Raw genomic sequence first — 18,372 nt, forward strand, 5'->3', positions numbered from 1 at the left:
AGAAATAGACATTTTCCATGAAATATATAAATTATATATATTTGGATTCAACTGAAATATAGCAAGCTATGGTTTACATATAAAACATATACTACTTAGAAATTGAATTCTTTTCTTGGAATAAATAGTTAATATTGGTTAGATTACAAGAAATCAATTCTTTGGTGCAAAAATTACTTAAAGGAAGTGTGTCTTAATTATGAATTAGTTGCTTCTTTGAATCATGAGAGAAATTAGTTTAATTACATGTGGCAACTTTCTTGGCTAGTGATGTAATGTGAAATAGAATTCTCCCTTTCCCCTTCCTGAAAACTCAAGCCAATTAATAGAACTTTTAAGCTCTTTGTCACGGGCCACCATGGAGGTCCGCAGAGAAGAACTTTAATCCAATAAACATTTCATTTAGATCATGAAAAGAAAGCATGAGGAGACGCTCCTGTAAGAGAGGGTGTTACTATGATCCCACCCATGAAGAGATGTGAGGCGTTTGCCAAATTAACCAAGAGGTCCTCATATTTAATGCATAAATGTGTCAAAACTAACAGAATCATTATTTAATTTGCTTGAACTCTATTTTGAGGAAACTCTAAAAAGCCACAACTGTTTTCTTCAAAGCCTTCACTGTTGGGTTGGATGGACAGGGCAAAGGGAGGTTGTGAGAAATCCAGATAGCAAATAACACTGGCCGAAGCTGGTCAGAAAAGGGAATAGATAATTAGGCGTAATTAGCGTGTATGAATCGTTGTCTCTCTGCCCTTAGCTTGAATAAATTTTGAAGAAAAAACCCTAGTGGTGCAAATCCTTTGATGTAGGAAGAGTCATTGTGGCTTGGCAGCATAAAGGCAGTGTTTTATACTTTTTACATAATGGTGGTGATACAGAAAGAGTGAATGGACCCTGCACCCCTCTGTCTGCTTTATACCAAGGACTTTTGGATTCTCTTGAAACAAAATGCATCACAAGTTTTCAGTTGTTCCTAATGAGGTAGCGAACCTCCTCAGGGCTCAGAGGAAGCCATTTTTAGCTTTTGTTTAAATCTTAATCACAGTTTTTTTCTTTCTGGGAAATCTGTTTTCTTAAATCAACACTTCTTTTTGCTTCTTTGCTTGCGCCTCCAATAAGAGAAAGGAATAATGCACAAGAAAGCTAAATAGAAAAGTTAAACAAAAATTATCACATAAAAGACTTTACACATTTCTGTGTTTTTTAATCCCATATGAAAAAGATCCTCACTTTGTTCCTCTTTGCCTTCAAGTCAGTAACATTCTAGTAAGGTCGTTTCTTAATAAAATATATGTGTAGGAAAACACGCAGGGGATAATTTTAGATTGGGAACTTATTTTCAAATTAAAATTACACAGTAAATGGGAAGTGGGTTATTATTCCATAGTAATAAAGTTTTTAAATGGAAATTAGTTTAGTTAAAATTATTACTCAGTATATTTACTATAACCTGTTTTGGGGGGAATCTTTGTTGACATACAGGATTGAGAACCTATTTCTGTGTCTAAATAGTTCATTTATTCTATATCCACTACTGGAAAGACAGGAAGTTATTCTTGGGGAAGCATTGCATTAACTTTGAAAATTCTGAGGGAGCTAAAGCAAATAAGTCCCCTAAAATTTAGTATCTGTCTATTCTGGTAGCTGAATTATGTTCATTTTGATGATCTAAAATATTTTAAAAATTATTCATCAGCAAAAAAGAAATTAGCTATTTAAAAACTTTAAACTAAATTAGACATATTACATGGGTAGGGGAAGAGTTGAAATAGTTTATGTGTTGTCCTTAATGTCAGAATAGTATCTCTGAGTAAATTTTTTATTTCTGATACATTTTTAACTATTTCCATCAGCTATTTTGGAATTACATGAAAAAAGAATCTACCCTTCAGATACTTAAGCTTTCAGATTTCCTCTAATTAATATTCTTCTTTTAACATATTTTAATTATAAGACTTTCTGTAGCAGTCATCAGGGATCCATTCCTTAATGTGTAATCTACAAATCTATTTTTATAGTGTAGCTTTGCTTTAGTGTAGTTTTGTTATGACGTTTTGATTGTAGATAGACATGTTTCAATCCACAATGCTCTGAGATGCTTTTGGCTACTTAACCCATTTTGCATATTGTGCCATTTGTGGAATAAAGTAGCCTTTTATACTTGAAGTTGATTTGAACTCTGAAAGGCAACACCTGAACATCTCACAAAACTGGATAATTATGGCTGATTGTGTTTTTCAGGTATAGGTCACGGGAAATTCATTTGGGGTAAAGTATGTACAAAGCTAAGAAATATGCAGATTTTCTGTTGTAGGATTGTGTAAAAATTATTTACAGTTAATACTTGCATAAAGGTTAGAAAGGTTGATGAAGTGATATTTAGTTTTGCTTTACTATTCACTGCATGTCAGAATGTAATTATGACTGATTCATGAAACTGTCTTAGAAACGAACCATCTTTATTAAAATGCTGATCAAGATAAGAGCTGACAGTAATAAAGAATAGAACATTTTAGTCTTGTTGCTTTTGAATGATTGCTAATTACCCCAGAGGTCATGTATAGTGCTTGGTAGGATTCATTGACATTATTTCTTTTAAGTCTGCTGTTTCAACAACATCTGAGTATGAAGACACAAACTGTGTGCACATCGAACAATAGTTTGGCCAAGTTTTTAAGGCTTCAAGATATCCAAGAAATATTTTTCTGTTAAGTGAATTTAGCTTTTCTCCATCAAAATTATAGTATATAGGGGGTACTTGTTGCAAAATACTTTCTATGTTCATTTATTGTTGACTGTATCTACACTTTCCATGTAGGTTATTGAGACAATGTTATCTCTGAATATATACACAGGCATATATATTAATAAGAATATACATATTAATATATATTAATAAGAATAAAAATGTGTATTGGTCCTAAAGTTAGAATCCACAGAAAGAACTTCTTAATGTGAAAATTAATCAAATTTTACTCTTTTGAAATTAATCAAAATTTACTCTTACTTTCAGTAGTTAGTATTCAACTTGTTTTTATTTTTATTAAAAGTGATCTTTGTGGGGCTGGGGCTATAGCTCAGTGATAGTGTGCATGCCTCGCACGTTGAGGCACTGAGTTCGATCCTCAGCACCACATAATAAATAAATAAATATATGGAAAAAATAAAAATAAAGTATATTAAAAGAAGTGGTCTTTATAACTTGCTTCAAAAGACATGTGGAAATCCTTATAGTGTTTTTTTCCTTAGCCAATAATGATTGCTAGGATACATTTATTATTAAAATACAATTAATTAACTGAGTAAACTTACACAATATCTAAAATAACTTAATCATTACAATTCTTAATTGAGAGTAGAATAACACACATACATATATATGTGTATATATATGCATGTACATACAAACCACACAATCACATCACAGATGTTTATGCGATTTCCATGATGTGGCAGAAAAACTAATGTGTTAAGAAGGCCATCTTTGTGAGCCTGGCTCTGTCATTGACTTCGGACAAGCCTCTTAAGTCTGCCAGAACTTACATATTTTTTCATCTGTAAATGATGGTATTAGACTACAAGATTGCTAGGACCCTTATGATGCTAAGAGTTTGCAAGAATATTAAGTTTCAGAAGTTTCCTTGTAAATTATTTATTTTGGACCATGATAGATTTCTCCCCTTAACAGCATTCTAAATATGGTATTCAATTTCTAGGCTACCTAGCCTACAGAAGTCTAATTATCTTACAGAGCTCAAATGTTTTACCCTTATAGAATAAAGTATAAGAAAGTAATATTTCAATTTCAACATGCATTTATTAGTTGTATAGTCACTGGGGATGCAGTGATGAATGTTACTGAGATAAATCTTACTATCAAGGAAATTAGGATGTTCTGGTATAGAAAATAGACATACCAACAAATAACTATAATGTAAGAAAATATTATAGTATAGTGAAAAGTGAGTAGGAGTGAGTAACTGTATGCTAGGAGTCTCTTTTTTGCTGGGGATGGCAATAGGAAAGATATGTTACTCTAGGTTGTAACCAAAAGTTAAGTAAGAGGGCCCATTTACTTCTGGAATGTCCTCATTTAGAAGGCAGAATGCAAACAGAAGGTTATGTATGTTAAACATTTCATAACTTGAATAGTGCTTGTAAATAAGAACAATCATTCAAACTTTTAAACAACTGCTGCCATATTGACAGACCAATCAGAACAGACGTTGGGCTGTGATCAGTCATCCCATACTGGTGTATATTAGTGAGGACCAGCCTTACCTATAAATAAAAGTGTTTAGGTATTTATGCTCACAGGGTTTGAAAGTCTGAAGGGACCTTAGGAATACATATCCCACCACCTTATTATCCACCAAAGGTAAACTGAAGCATGTACCTGGAATCATCTTACCTCAGATTGCCCAGCAAGTGGCAGAGTCAGGTCTAAAATCCAAAATTTCTGCTTTTTATTGAGAGTTCTTTCCACTAAACTATGAAGTCCAGTGTGTGTGTGTGTGTGTGTGTGTGTACACATATTCATTATATTTACATGTGGCACATGTTATTGTTATATATAGAATTAGTCAAATATTCTCAATTGCTTTTTAAATATTTTTTAAGTTGTAGATGGACACAATACCTTTATTTTATTTGTTTATTTTTTTATGTGGTGCTGGGGATCTAACCCACTGCCTCACACATGGTAGGCTTTAGCACTAAGCTATGATCCCGGCCCTCTCAATCGCTTTTATCAATAAGAATCTATTTATGTTTCTTTTACAAAAGTGTAATTGATCTGATTCTGACTGCAATTTACCAGTTATACACAATAAATTAAATATATCTAGAACTTGTTTTTAGCTAATAGCTATAAGTTTACTCTTCAAGGCTTTTATCAGAGTTAAGAATAAAGTATAAAATTGACTGAAGTTATCTCTTCATTTTCAGATAAAAGTGCTAAAGAACAGTGAAATGACCAAAAGTTGAGCAAATACAATGAAGAAAGAGCAGAACCAAAGTTTAGAATAATACTTATAAATGTTATACTGGACACCATAAAACTCTAAATAATGAAGTCTCTGACAGTGGACAAAGGTCATTTTTAAACTTTTTATTGAAATTTAGTTTTTCCTTATTATTTTAGAGTATGATTATAGTGCAAATGAATCTTATGTATATGGGCTTTGAGTATTTATAGTACAGTTTTATATATACATGTATATATAATTAAATATATATTTTCTCAGGTAGAAAAGTTATTGCTTAGGTATAGATATTTATACATAAGAAGGAAAAATCTTATAGGTAAATTTCTGGGTATGAAAAATTAGATTTTGCAAAGCTGCATATATAGTGGGTAGTTCCTATTAGCCTGGTGATATATTGTACAGTTCCTTTTTGTGGGAAAAAAAAATGAAAGCTTATCAAAATTGCAGTTGTGGTTTTGGTAGAATGGTTATAAAAAAAGATTCTCAGAAGGTACATGCACCAACTTCTTTCCAGACTGTCATGTGTCACTATTATATTTTTCCTTTTTCTCTCAGGCATGAGAACTTTGGTTTTCTTAGATAAAGTAAACAGTGGTAGAAGAATGGAGTATAAATTAAAGTTCTGTTTGTTATGACAGAGCTGGAAAAGTATAATGTTTGATGGTTGTGATTTCAATAAGACAACTACCAACTTTTTCTGAGTGTCACTATTTGGGGACAATACATGGAGTTCTCTAAGATCTTTTGTAAAATTTCATGAGAGAAAATGAACGCATACCAGGCTAAGAAATCCAAACATTGCATAATATTGAAAGCTCCCCTTCACCATTCTTTCCTCTCTCCATTTTTCCTCACCCTCTAGTCCAATTCATTCCTACTTTCTCCCAGAAAAAGCCACAATTAAAAAATTAGTATCTTTTTTTTTTTTGCCAGGCACCTGCCAGGGATTGCAGGTGCATACCTGCAATCCCAGGGGCTTGGGAGGCTGAGGCAGGAGGATCACAAATTCAAAGACAGCCTCAGCAATTTAGCAGGCCCTAAGCAACTCAGTGAGACCTTGTCTCTAAATAAAATAGAAAAAAGGGCTGGTGGTGCTGGGGTTGTGGCTCAGAGGAGAGTACTTGCCTAGCATGTGTGAGGCACTGAGTTCAATTCTCAGCACCACATATAAATACATGATTAAGGTCCATTGACAACTAAAAAAATATTTTTTTAAAAAAGGGGGGCTGGGATGTGCTACAGTGGTTAAGAAGGGGAATAGCATGGATGGTGAAAAGAGACTCTCATCATTATACAAAATACACGTATGAAGATGTGAATTTGGTGTCAGCATACCTTATATATAATCAGAGATATGATAAATTATTGTATAATGGTGTATTAAGAATTGTAATGCAAAATAAATAAATAAATAAAATCATTTAAAAAGGGGGGGCTGGGATGTGCTACAGTGATTAAGTGCCCTGGCTTAAATGCTCATTACCCACCTCCACAAAATTTAGTATCTTTTCAGTCATTTCCTATACAATTATATGCATATGTCTTTATATATGCCCAAACACATAGGTTTCTTTTGTTGTAAATTAATGCTATAGTAGATACACCCTAAACTGGGTTGTGCTTTTATCCCTTGTAGGTAAATATCATGGAGATCTTTTGATACCAAATATTACTCAATCTCATTCTTTTAGATGGCTATCTTAGATTTTACAGTATAGCTGCACTATTATTTTAAAATTAATCTGCTATTTTTATATCCTTAGCTTTATTCTATATTTTTACTTTTCAAGTAATACTTTAAAAACATGTTTGCTAATGTATTTGTATTGTATATGAGTTGATATTTCTGTAGGTTAGATTCCTAGAAATGTAATTTCTAGGTCAAAGAATCTTTACAATTAAAGATTTATTTTATTTTTGTCAAATTTTACTTTACCTGTGCATTGACTAACATTAAAAATTAAATTTGTAGCTACTTCAGATATATTATTATTGGCACCAGGGATTGAACTCAGGGGCACTTTACCACTGAGCCACATCCCCAGACCTATTTTGTATTTTATTTAGAGATAGGGTCTCACTGAGGTGCTTAGCACCTGGCTGTTGCTGTACCTGACTTTGAACTCGTGATCCTCCTGTCTCAGCCTCCTGAGCCACTGGGATTACCTCAAATATTATTTTTAGAGAATCCCTATTAATCCTTGTTGAACACAGTAAGATATATAAATAAATGACAAAAAAATCACATGGAATTGAGGTATGATAGTTTCGGAGTTTTATTGGATATTGCTTGTACGTAATTAAATCAGCAATTGGCTATTACAGAATTATAATTAGCAAAATATTAAAGAGTGGTAGAATTTTTGAACTTTTATTCCATGCCTTATTCTGAACATAGAAGTTGTATAGTGGTTAAATACACAGCCTGCCAGGCATGGTGGTACACATCTGTAATCCCAGCTCTTTAGGAGACTGAGGCAGGAGAATCACCAAGTTCAAGGTCAGTCTAGGCATCTTAGTGAGACCCTGTCTCAAAATAAAATGCTAAAAAAGGGGGCTGAGTGTGATGATGTAGCTCAGTGGTAGAGCACTTGCTAGAAAGTGCAAGATGCTGGGTTCAATCCCCAGTAAACTGCCCCCACCAAAAAAAAAAAGTGTAGAATCTACTCACCTGAGTTCAGCTGCTGCTTCCTTCAACTGTGAGTAGGCTGAATAACTCTAGACATAAAAATTTTTTTTTGAGCTGGGCATAGTGGCACATGCCGTAATTCCAGGAGGAAGGAGGGAGGCTAAGACAGGTGGATCGCAAATTCAAAGCCAGCCTCAGCAACTCAGCAAGGCCCTTAGCAACTCAGTGAGATTCTGTCTCTAAATAAAATACAAAAAAGGGCTGAGGATGTGGCTCAGTGGTTAAGCACCCTTGGATTCAATCCCCAGTACCAAAAAATTTTAAAAAAATAATAAATATGTTTTTTAACCTCAGATATTGCATTGGCAAATTGGGGCCAATAATCCTGCTTTAAAAAGGTATTCCTCCAGATGCTGGTGCTTTGCCCATTTAGGGGAGATGGGCGTCCAGTTACTTTGAAAATATTTTTAATGACATATCCAGAAACTCATTGTTTCAGAGGAAGATTAAGATGTTCCACATCCAGATCAGGATGTTTGGGCATCCTCATGGTGCTCAGAATGAAACTTAATTTATGGCATAAAATATGATCAGAAACCCAACTCTAAAAACCTAGGCTGGGCTGGGGATATAACTCAGTTGGTAAAGTGCTTTCCTTGCAGTGCACACCACCCTGGATTCAATCCTCAGCACCACCAAAAACAAAAACAAAAACCTAGGCTCATGTACTTTGAGATGTTAAAGTCCTTCACTGACTCAAGTCTGTAGTAGCTCATCATAAAGGTCATTTTTCCACCCCTTCTGTACATTTTTCATTGTGGATTTGTCAATACTTGTGAATTAGTATTTTAGGTCATCCAAATTTATTAATGCTTATCAGAAAAATGATATGTTAATGTCATCCTAGTTGACAAAGTTGATAAAGATTCTTGTTCTCTATAGTTTCTTGTCGACATTTTAAAGATGACAAATACCAACACACTATGAAAACTCTTAATGCAATCAGACTATTCCAGCTTTATGAGTCCTTTGTCTCCTTAAAATTCTACTTTTCTCCTTTGTACTTCAAATAGTTGACAACCCATAGATCTTATGTCTTTTACTGCCATGTGAAGGATGGTAGTTTTTTTTTTTCATTTTATTCATCCAAAAATAAGCTAGAAGAAAGTCAGTGCCACCAATCTCTATTTCTGGGATTCTTGGGTCATAAACTAACCTTGAGAGGTCTCATGGATTTTATTGCTTGGACATTGTGATTGTTTCCTTGCGTTCTGCTCCACCTCTCTGCTATTGTGGAATACCCATGTAATTTAGATTGAATGATCAGAGGTGGGGCTTGATTAAGCTAAGCCAGAGGTCCTCAACCCTGGCCCATTAGAATTACTAAGGAGCTTAAAACAAAATAAGTTAACAAAACTTCCTTCCCCAAATATGCTTTCTACGTACTTCCTGGGTGAAGCTAATGTGCACCCAGTGTGGAGAACCACTGGTTGCCATCTTCCCTCCCACTTGCATTGGATCAGGAAACTCATACCTAAACTAGTTAGTGTGTGCTATTTCCCAGGCTATAGGAATTGGTGGTGGTGGCTATAATCAGCATATTCAGAGCAGTTCAGGACTTTCGTTTCATCAATGTGGAAATGTTCTTGTCTCTCTTCTTTGTCATGAGTAAACCCTTCCTTGTGATGAAACTCTTACTCAAAGGAGGGCAGAACTGATAGATTTGAAAAGAGCCAGGGCCTTTTCAGTTATGTGAGTCAGTAAATCCCTTCATTGTTATGCCCTGTTGAATTGGTCTTCTCATAGATGTTGACTAAAAGCACTAATATACTCTTGGATAATTGCTCCTAACTCAGAATCTTTGCCTTGATTCCATGTCCTGTAGCTCTAAGCCTGATATCTATTATGGATATCTGTACTTGGAGAAGTCTAAAAATGCTCAAATCCAGCATACCACCAAACTCTTCCTCGGTTCTTTATGGATGGTGTAACTGTGTGGTTGCCTAAGTCAGAACCCCAGGATCCATCCTCTTCTCCTTCCCTTTATCCTGAAAGTAGTCAAAGTCTGTTGACTCCTATCTCTGATACACTCACTTTTCTGTTTTTATGTTGTTTTTAAGGCCCCTTTCACTTTTTTTTCTTTAATTTTTTTGCTATTGTTGTAGATGGACACAATATCTTTATTCATTTATTTTCATATGGTGCTGAGGATAGAACCCAATGCCTCACATGTATGTGCAAGGCAGGCTCTGTACCAGTGATCTACAGCCCCAGATCCAAGGCCCCTTTCACTTTTTCCTGGATTTTCCCCATACCTGCTTACTGATCAACATTTATTCAGTTTTTTTTTTCTTCTAGACTCTTCCCCAAAACGAAACAATGATTTTTTAAATTTAAATATGAGCTTATCTATGCTTAAAATTTAAATTACTTCCATATGATCTTTACTCTTTAAAGTAGTTTACAAAGCCTGCAGGATATGAGCTCTTGCCAGCTTCCATGGCCCCATTATGGGCCACTCTTGGAATATGTGCAACTGAAAGCATCCTAAATCTTGTACTCAACATTTTTGCTATATTGAACTAATTTTAGATCCCAAATGAACCAAACTTTCTCTTGCATCTAGGTGTCATAGGTCTCATTTCCTGAGTTTGAAACATGCTTCCCTATTTTCTCTTCCTCACCTGGCTAACTTTGCTTAATTGCCATTTTCCTCAGATTAGTTTTGTTTTCCATAGTACCCTGTTCTGATTTTTTGTTGTTGTTGTTGTTAAGTGAAGTTTATTGAGATGTAATACAGTAAATTTCTCCCTGTTTTAATATAAGTTATTTAATTTTGACAAACTGGTCTCCCGCTATAGTTTCACTTTTCCAGAATGCTGTGTAAATGAATCATGCAAGTGTACCCATTGAGACTGATTTCTTTCACTTGGCATAAAGTGTTCGTGATTTTCCATGTTTGGAGAGTCAGTAGTTCATTCCTTTTATTGTTGAGCATTATTCCATTGTATGGATGTACTATAGTTTGTTTTCTAATTTTCCAGTTGAAGAACAATTGAGATGTTTCCCATTTTTAGCAACTAAGATGAAACTACTGTAAATATCTACTTCCAGGTTTTCATGTGAAACATAGGCTTTCATGTCTTTGTTTCTGCTGAATAAATAACTAAGCAAGAGATTATTAGGCTATGTGATAAGTGTATAATTGAGTTAATAAAACACGGACCAATTTTTATATTAGCTATACCATTTTACATTCCTACAGTAATGTCCGAGAGTTCTAGTACTTGTATATTCTCTTCAGCATGTGATATTGTCAAGTTTGCTTCTGTTTTGTTTTCTTTTTAGCCATTGTAATAGATGTGTAATGGTATCACATTTGGATTGAATTTACATTTCCCTGTGTATTCATGATGTTGTGTGCCTTTTCATATGCTTATTTGGTGAATGTCTATTCAGGCCTTTTGCCCATCTTTTAATTTCATTATCTGCCTTTTTATTATTCAGTTATAGGAGATCTTTACTCTAGAATGAAGGCATTATCAGATATGTGTTTTGCAAATATTGTCTCCCAGTTTATGGCTTGTCTTTTTATTTTCCTGCTATGAGCCCTGTTGGTAAAGGAGGTGTATCCCTCACTCTAAATAGTATGAGATGGCCAAGCCCAAGACACTGACACTGGACAGATGATATTGGCAGTAGCTTAGTAGTCACAAGTATTTGCAGCCTGGGGGAAGAGGACACCATACACAACTTAGTTTGTAAAATTTGTTCAATGATCTTTCAATTTTAGAGCAAAGATAGATTTTTTTTATTGGTTGTTCAAAACATTACAAAGCTCTTGACATATCATATCTCATACATTAGATTCAAGTTGGTTATGAACTCCCAATTTTACCCCAAATACAGATTGCAGAATCATATCGGTTACACATCTACATTTTTACGTAATGCCCTATTAGTAACTGTTGTATTCTGCTACCTTTCCTATCCTCTACTATCCCCCCTCCCCTCCCCTCCCATCTTCTCTCTCTACCCCATCTACTGTAATTCATTTCTCTCCTTGTTTATTTTCCCATTCCCCTCACAACCTCTTATATGTAATTTTGTATAACAATGAGGGTCTCCCTCCATTACCATGCAATTTCCCTTTTCTCTCCCTTTCCCTCCCACCTCATGTATCTGTTTAATGTTAATCTTTTCTTCCTGCTCTTCCTCCCTGCTCTGTTCTTAGTTGCTCTCATTATATCAAAGAAGACATTTGGTATTTGTTTTTTAGGGATTGGCTAGCTTCACTAAGCATAATCTGCTCTAGTGCCATCCATTTCCCTGCAAATTCCATGATTTTGTCATTTTTTAGTGCTGCGTAATACTCCATGGTGTATAAATGCCACATTTTTTTAATCCATTCATCTATTTTCAATAGATGAATGGATAAAAAAAGATAGATTTTTTTAAGGGACTGTCTATTGCACTGTGATATAACCCAACCTGATCTTTCTTTGTTGGTGGGCTAATTTGCTTGGTGAGTAGAATACTCTGTCTATAGCTGGGAAATGGCTCCTTGAGGAGTACATGAGGAAAATTCTTAATTTTTTTTTCTTTCATTTTTCTAGATTCCATGTTGATCCAATCATCCTTTACATTTCCCATCTTCATTTTAACAATTCTATTGTGTGCTACAATATTTGTAAGCTAACAGATGATTTGGGCAAATTACATTATTACAGAAATCTGTTGTTAGATGAAGCTTCATAGTCTTATTAGTTATACTTTAATGTGGGCTTACTTCCTCTGGGCTGTTGATCTCATACATTCTTTTTTAAAAATTTTTTAAAAAATATTTTTATTAGTTATCGATGGACCTTTATTAATTTATTTGTTTATATGTGGTGCTGAGAATTGAACCCAGTCCTTCACACATGCTAGGCAAGTGCTGTACCACTGAGCCACAACCCCAGCCCATACATTCTTTTTTTAAAAGAGATTTTGGCTTTTTTTTTTTTTTCAGTGCCGAGGACTGAACTTAGGGCCTTGTGTATGCTAGGCAAGTGCTCTGTCACTGAGCTAAATCCCCCAACCTCACTCCAAGAGATTTTATTCAGCACCAATTATTGTCACTGTAAGAGGTTCCAGGGAAGTCTCTCCAGAGGCAGAGACCTCTACTTGAACTTTACAGGCTCTTGATCATGTTGCAGAAAAGAACTTAAGGAGGTGTCAGGTTTTAGCCAAGGGAGGAAGAGCTTTATTCGAAAGTAAAAGGTGAAAGTCTACACCTTTAGGGCAGGTGTTCGCTATCTCCAGAGCCAGTTCTACCCCCAGGGCTTAAGTTTGGGTTTTTATCAGAGTAAAATTAGTTGGAATATGTTTGATCCGTAGGGGCTGGACTTTTTTCAGGATTGGGAAATACTGAGGAAGGCTGTGTTTCCTTCTTGGGGGTCTGATCTGGTATGTAGGTTTCAGATTACATCTACTCTCTTGCAGTTGTATAGTAAGTCTGGTGGTTGATCAGATGGTCAGGCCAGAGGGTCATGGTCCAGTCAGATGTTGGCCTCTAGCTTCATGCAGTTGATGGTCTATTTCTATTGAGGTCTTGTTCCTGCTTTGCTACATTCCAGAAAATTTATAGGGAACTGGAAAGTTCCAGAGTAATTTATTGGCTCTTCATATGTTCTTACCTTTTTTGTCTCTTTCCATCTCTTAGGCTCCTTTGTCCAGCTCACAAGTTGTTCACAAGCCATGGGACCTACATTCCAAAAGGGACATTTTCTCCTTGAGGAACTCAGTTTTCTCTATATATTTCTAAACTTTTATCTCATTTGGATACTTTTTTTCCCCTGCTTCATTCAGAAATGAGGATATTTGTGATCTTACCCTTAGATGCCAGGGCTTGGATCTATCAGCCCATATTTTCTAACTATAGCATACATTAGAGGAAACATCTTAACAAATAGTGACTGCTCACTTGTCTATCTTCAAAATACTGATGTTATTCTTTTGCTTTGGTTGTGATCTAAAACTTTCTTTTTCACAAGTCATGATGAAATGATGGGGTGTACTCTTCTCAAGCTAAAACTAAACTGTTCTATATGCTGAACATGAATAGGAGAAAACAGTTGCCCAGAGAGGGAAACCATCAGAAAGGGAGATCTTTTCTGGAGTGGGCAGAGAGGACACTAATAACTTGATGGGCCTTTTGCTCTGGGCAAGTACTAGTTGAAGATGCTAGTAAGAGGAAGGTATAGGTTTGAAAAAGGGAATTGTAGAGGTCCACAAGGGAGTTTAGGAAATATTATTAAATGGGGGCTTGGGGATTTAGCTCAGTGACAAAGCGCTTGCCTAGTATGAGCAAGGCCCTGAGTTTAGTCCTTGGCCTTTGAAAAACAAACAAACAAAAAACCCCATCAACAACAATTATTAAATGGTTTTTGTTTTAAACTAGATGAAGGAATAAAAGTGAATGATCAAGCTTTGAATAGGACATGTAAAAAAAAAAGTGAATGACAAGCTTAATTTTGAAAGTATTCAAAAGTCTGAGTACCCAGAGTTAACAGAGAGATGGAATTGTCATAGGGGCAAACTCAGGCTATGCCAACGGAGTTGATAGATAACAGGTCTATGAGGTAAGGACCCACTGAATCAGTGCTTCAAGAATTATTTAAGAAAAATTATTTTAATACTTATTTAAGAACTAGGGAAGCCTTTATTGAAGATTACTACAATAAGAATCATGGTTTTTGAAGTAGGCTAGAGAAATGAGCTCAATTTCACATTTAACAATATATAGGTTATTTTATAGCCATTAGCAGAGTATGGGTGTCAGTGAATGGAAAATTCTTAAGATGAGACAACAAGGCTATAAAGATTCTTGCTAAATCAGTTGGACAGGATTCTTGCTAAAGATAGACCAAGGACTGAGAGAGCAGAGGTGAGGAATGAAGTACTTGATTAGATGAGGCTTAAACTGAGTGCAGCAAGGTGGACATGAATGAACCACTAATACCTACATGAAAAATAGAGCTCTTTACAGTCTGTGCTTAAGAGGTTAATATGTTGTGACTTTAAAGGATTTTCTTCACAATGTTTATTATTCTTCAAACTGGAAATGGAGTAGAAGCTATATAAAGTTATTGTGTGAGGTGGCTTTTGTTTTTCTTAGTAATATTATTCAGGATTGCTAACAACACAGACAATAGATTTGAGGATAGTATAAGTTGCTGTAATGCATTTCTTTTAGTCATACATTTTTTTTCCAAAGTCAAAGGCTCACAAGGGTGGGTCAACTTCTTTCCCTGTATTCCCCAAATTTCCTAATTGCATATCCAGAATATATATTTGTATTTGTTCTTTGTATGCATGTACAAACTATTTTAAAATAAATTCATTTCATGGCTGATTAGTGTTATGGTGTCACACATTAGAATTGGATAGTGGTATGGGGGGTCACAGGTTTTGTAAATATACTAGGAAATTACTTAGAGATCAGACCCATTAGATTTATTCTCTACTTGGAAATAGGCTAGCTTTCACCCTCTTCTACCCTTCTGCAAATGTATTGATGCATCTAGGCTGTGAATAAACTCTGAATATCTGAGATTTATTTTTCTTTAAAAAGATAAACTGGGTGTTAGTATTTTTCAGACAATTAAGAGCTAACATCTAAGGGCTTTGGTTATAGTTCTTTTGCTGCTGATTAGGTATTCCTCAGTGGTGATTAGTGAATGTACAAATGCAATCATTTGTTAGGGCTTAATCACTCATGTCCCAGAAGTTAGTTACGCAGAAAAAGAAATTGAAGCTTGTATAACTTCCATTAGCCTTTTTTTAAAATAGGAAATTTCTTTTTTACTAAATTAGGAATGTGGAGTCATATAAGATAAATTTTGGTTTAAAAGAAATAGAGAACTTGGGCAAATACATTTGTATGACTACATTGATGTTCTTTGAACTGTTTTGTCTATAATATAGGGTAGCATGTGAATAACTGGCCCTTACCTACCACATGGGGCAGATTTCCCTAAGAGTATGACTTACTTCCTAAACAAGTACTACTACTACTACTTCTTCTTCTTCTTTTGGGGGGGCTGGCTCATTGAGCCCCCACCATCATAGGAGAGGGAAGGCATATCTTTCCTCAGGTTGATCAAAGTTGAAAAGGAGATCTGACAATAACTTTTTTTAACACAGGTCATATGAAGTAAGAGGAGGGTGGAATGCATGTATTTGGAATGCTGTATTCCTTTCTGGTGGGAGGGTTATAGAGCTCAACCGACCTCTATAGGTACTTAAAGTAAGCCCAGCGGGGAGGGAGGGTTGAACAACTTGGAACAATGAATCAGGGGTGTCTGGCTGCTCAGGCCAAGCAGTATAAGGAGCCTTGCATTTGGTAAGTTTAGGGGTTGTTCTTCAAATGTATGGTAGAAAAGCTTAACTTTGTAGGCTTCCTTAGAGGACTGGCTTCTTGGGGAATTTTTTATAATAAGGAAATTTAAATGGATATATCAAAATGCAATATATACTTTATGCCTTCCAGCCCAGTTTCCTGGGTCTTCATTCTTATGGTGACCAACTGGCCCAGATTGCCCAGGACTTCCTAATGTTAGTACCGTAAGTTCTGAGTCCTGAAACATCCTCCATCTTGGGGAAACTCCTCAGTCCAAAGGGGATGGTTGGTCTCCTTCTTTCAGTTCCCAGAGTCCCTCAGCAGCTGTAGCATGAGAGGAGAGGAAATACTTTTTCATTGTCACTCTGTGCAGTCTTCTCTCTGGAGTGCTGGTGATAAAGAGGCCTGACATAGCAGTGCAACACAGGAGAGAATTTCAGGGAGGAAGAATGTTGCTACTTCTCAAGTGTGCCCCCACATTACTAGTCTGATGATCTATTGTTGCATAATAAATACCTGTACAGGGTGTGGTGGTGCATGCCTGTATTACTAGCAGCTTGGGAGGCTGAGGCAGGAGGATTATGAGTTCAAAGCCAGCCTCAGCAATGGCTAGGCACTAAGCAACTCAGTGAGACCCTGTCTGTAAATAAAATACAAAATAGGGCTACGGATGTGGCTCAGTGGTTGACTACCCCTGAGTTGAATCCTTGGCACTCAAAACAAACAAATAAAATAAATAAATAAATTCCTGCAACATTTAGAGGCTTAAAACAGTATTACTTATTGTCTATCTTGGTTTCTATAGGTCAGGGAATTGGGGAGGGCTCAGCTGGCAGTTCTCTCAGTACAATAGTCACTGTAGCCTAAATAGCTGGGGACTGACTGATCAACACCTTTGTCTTTATGTAATCTCAGGCCCTCTCCACGACCTTTCTCTGTATGGAAACTTAAGCTTCTCATGGTTTAGGGGCCTCTAGGGAGTTAGATGCTGGCACTTCAGGAGTCCAGAAGTATTCCAGCCAACAAGTAAAAAGCTGCTTCAAATGTCACATCAGTTATTGTTGCATAGCATCATTTACACCAATCTTTAGCTGTAAGATTCAAGGGCAGAGCATGGAGCCCACTTCATTTTGATTGGAATATCAATATCCCATTGTAAGAAGGATAGGCTAGGGTGGAGGGTTGCTATCTCCATCTGTCTTTGGAAACTACTATTTGACACAATTATCTTGGACCCCAAAATTACACTCCTAAACAGCTGCTGCCGCCCTTGTCCTTTAGTTTTCTTTGCTCCATCAAAGTTTTCAGTGTCCTTTCCTACTGCAGATGCTTCCTTTCAGCCTGAGTCATCCTGTGTCACTAATGTCCTTTCTTTATTAATCCTTTGTTTTCCATCTTCCAAGGTGCATAAGTGCACATAAATACACACACACATACACCAAAACTCATAACAACCAACGAACTTTTGCTGTCATACCTTGATCAGTTGGATTTGGGGGCTGTGTAGATACACACACACACACATTTATTCCAGAAGAGTGGTGACCCAAGGTTTTTTGGACAAATCAAGAAAAAATTTATAGGCTGATTTTTTAGTTTGGATTAAAAATGAAAATTGCTTTATGAAAATTTATGAGGAAAAATTATGTTTTAACAACTTCACCGCTATTATTAATGAAAAACTGCATTTTTCAAATTTGTTGTGCTTAAGAGTCACAAGTTATACTTTCTCCAGCTTTTCATTTCAGATTAATGGATATTAGGGTATATTTCCTTTCACCTTAATGTAGTTATTTGGGAAATTTGCTGACAGTGCTATTTTTAGCAAAGTTTCAGTAAAACATAGTGCAAATCTTGATTTTTTAACTATTATTTTACTGGCTTTATATATGTTTAATATTGCAACTTTAATTTTGTGAATTTTACATGAATTTTATTGTTTTGTCCTAAGCTCATTATTTCATTGAAACATTTCAAAAATTAAGAATATATATAGTTTAGCAGAAAGCTTATAATTCTGAGCCACTACTTATTTAAAAATTTTTTTTCTGTTTTTGGATTGCAGGAATACTGTAATACAGTTCAGCTAGATTCTGGGATAGATTACCGGAAAAGGGAACTCCCAGCTGCAGGAAAACTCTACTACCTGTAAGTATTTGTGTGTGTGTGTGTGTGTGTGTGTGTGGTTTTGGTTTTTAAATTATATTTTAATTTTCCAAGTTCAATATCTAATAATTTAAAAATGGGAAAAATAAGCATTTTAATTATTATGAAGACTAGTTCTGCAGTCCATGATTTTTAAACAAAATGTTTTATTAACTTCTTTAAACTGTGCTTTGACCATTCATATTTGCATCATTTATATTGTG

General features: G+C 35.5%; 1 protein-coding gene across 3 annotated transcripts in view; it reads left to right on the plus strand.

Annotated features, from left to right (window-relative positions):
- Afg1l (AFG1 like ATPase) overlaps window positions 1-18,372 on the plus strand; it is a 198,995-nt gene that overhangs the window by 117,828 nt on the left and 62,795 nt on the right. For all 3 annotated transcript variants that reach the window (XM_048784887.1, XM_015499929.2, XM_048784924.1), the window contains one exon: window positions 18,069-18,151. In XM_048784887.1, the coding sequence (XP_048640844.1) occupies window positions 18,069-18,151 (83 nt within the window). The remainder of the gene's footprint in view (window positions 1-18,068; window positions 18,152-18,372) is intronic.

Source organism: Marmota marmota, unplaced genomic scaffold, assembly GCF_001458135.2.
Source record: "Marmota marmota marmota unplaced genomic scaffold, marMar, whole genome shotgun sequence".
In the NCBI taxonomy this organism is placed as follows: Eukaryota; Metazoa; Chordata; class Mammalia; order Rodentia; family Sciuridae; genus Marmota; species Marmota marmota.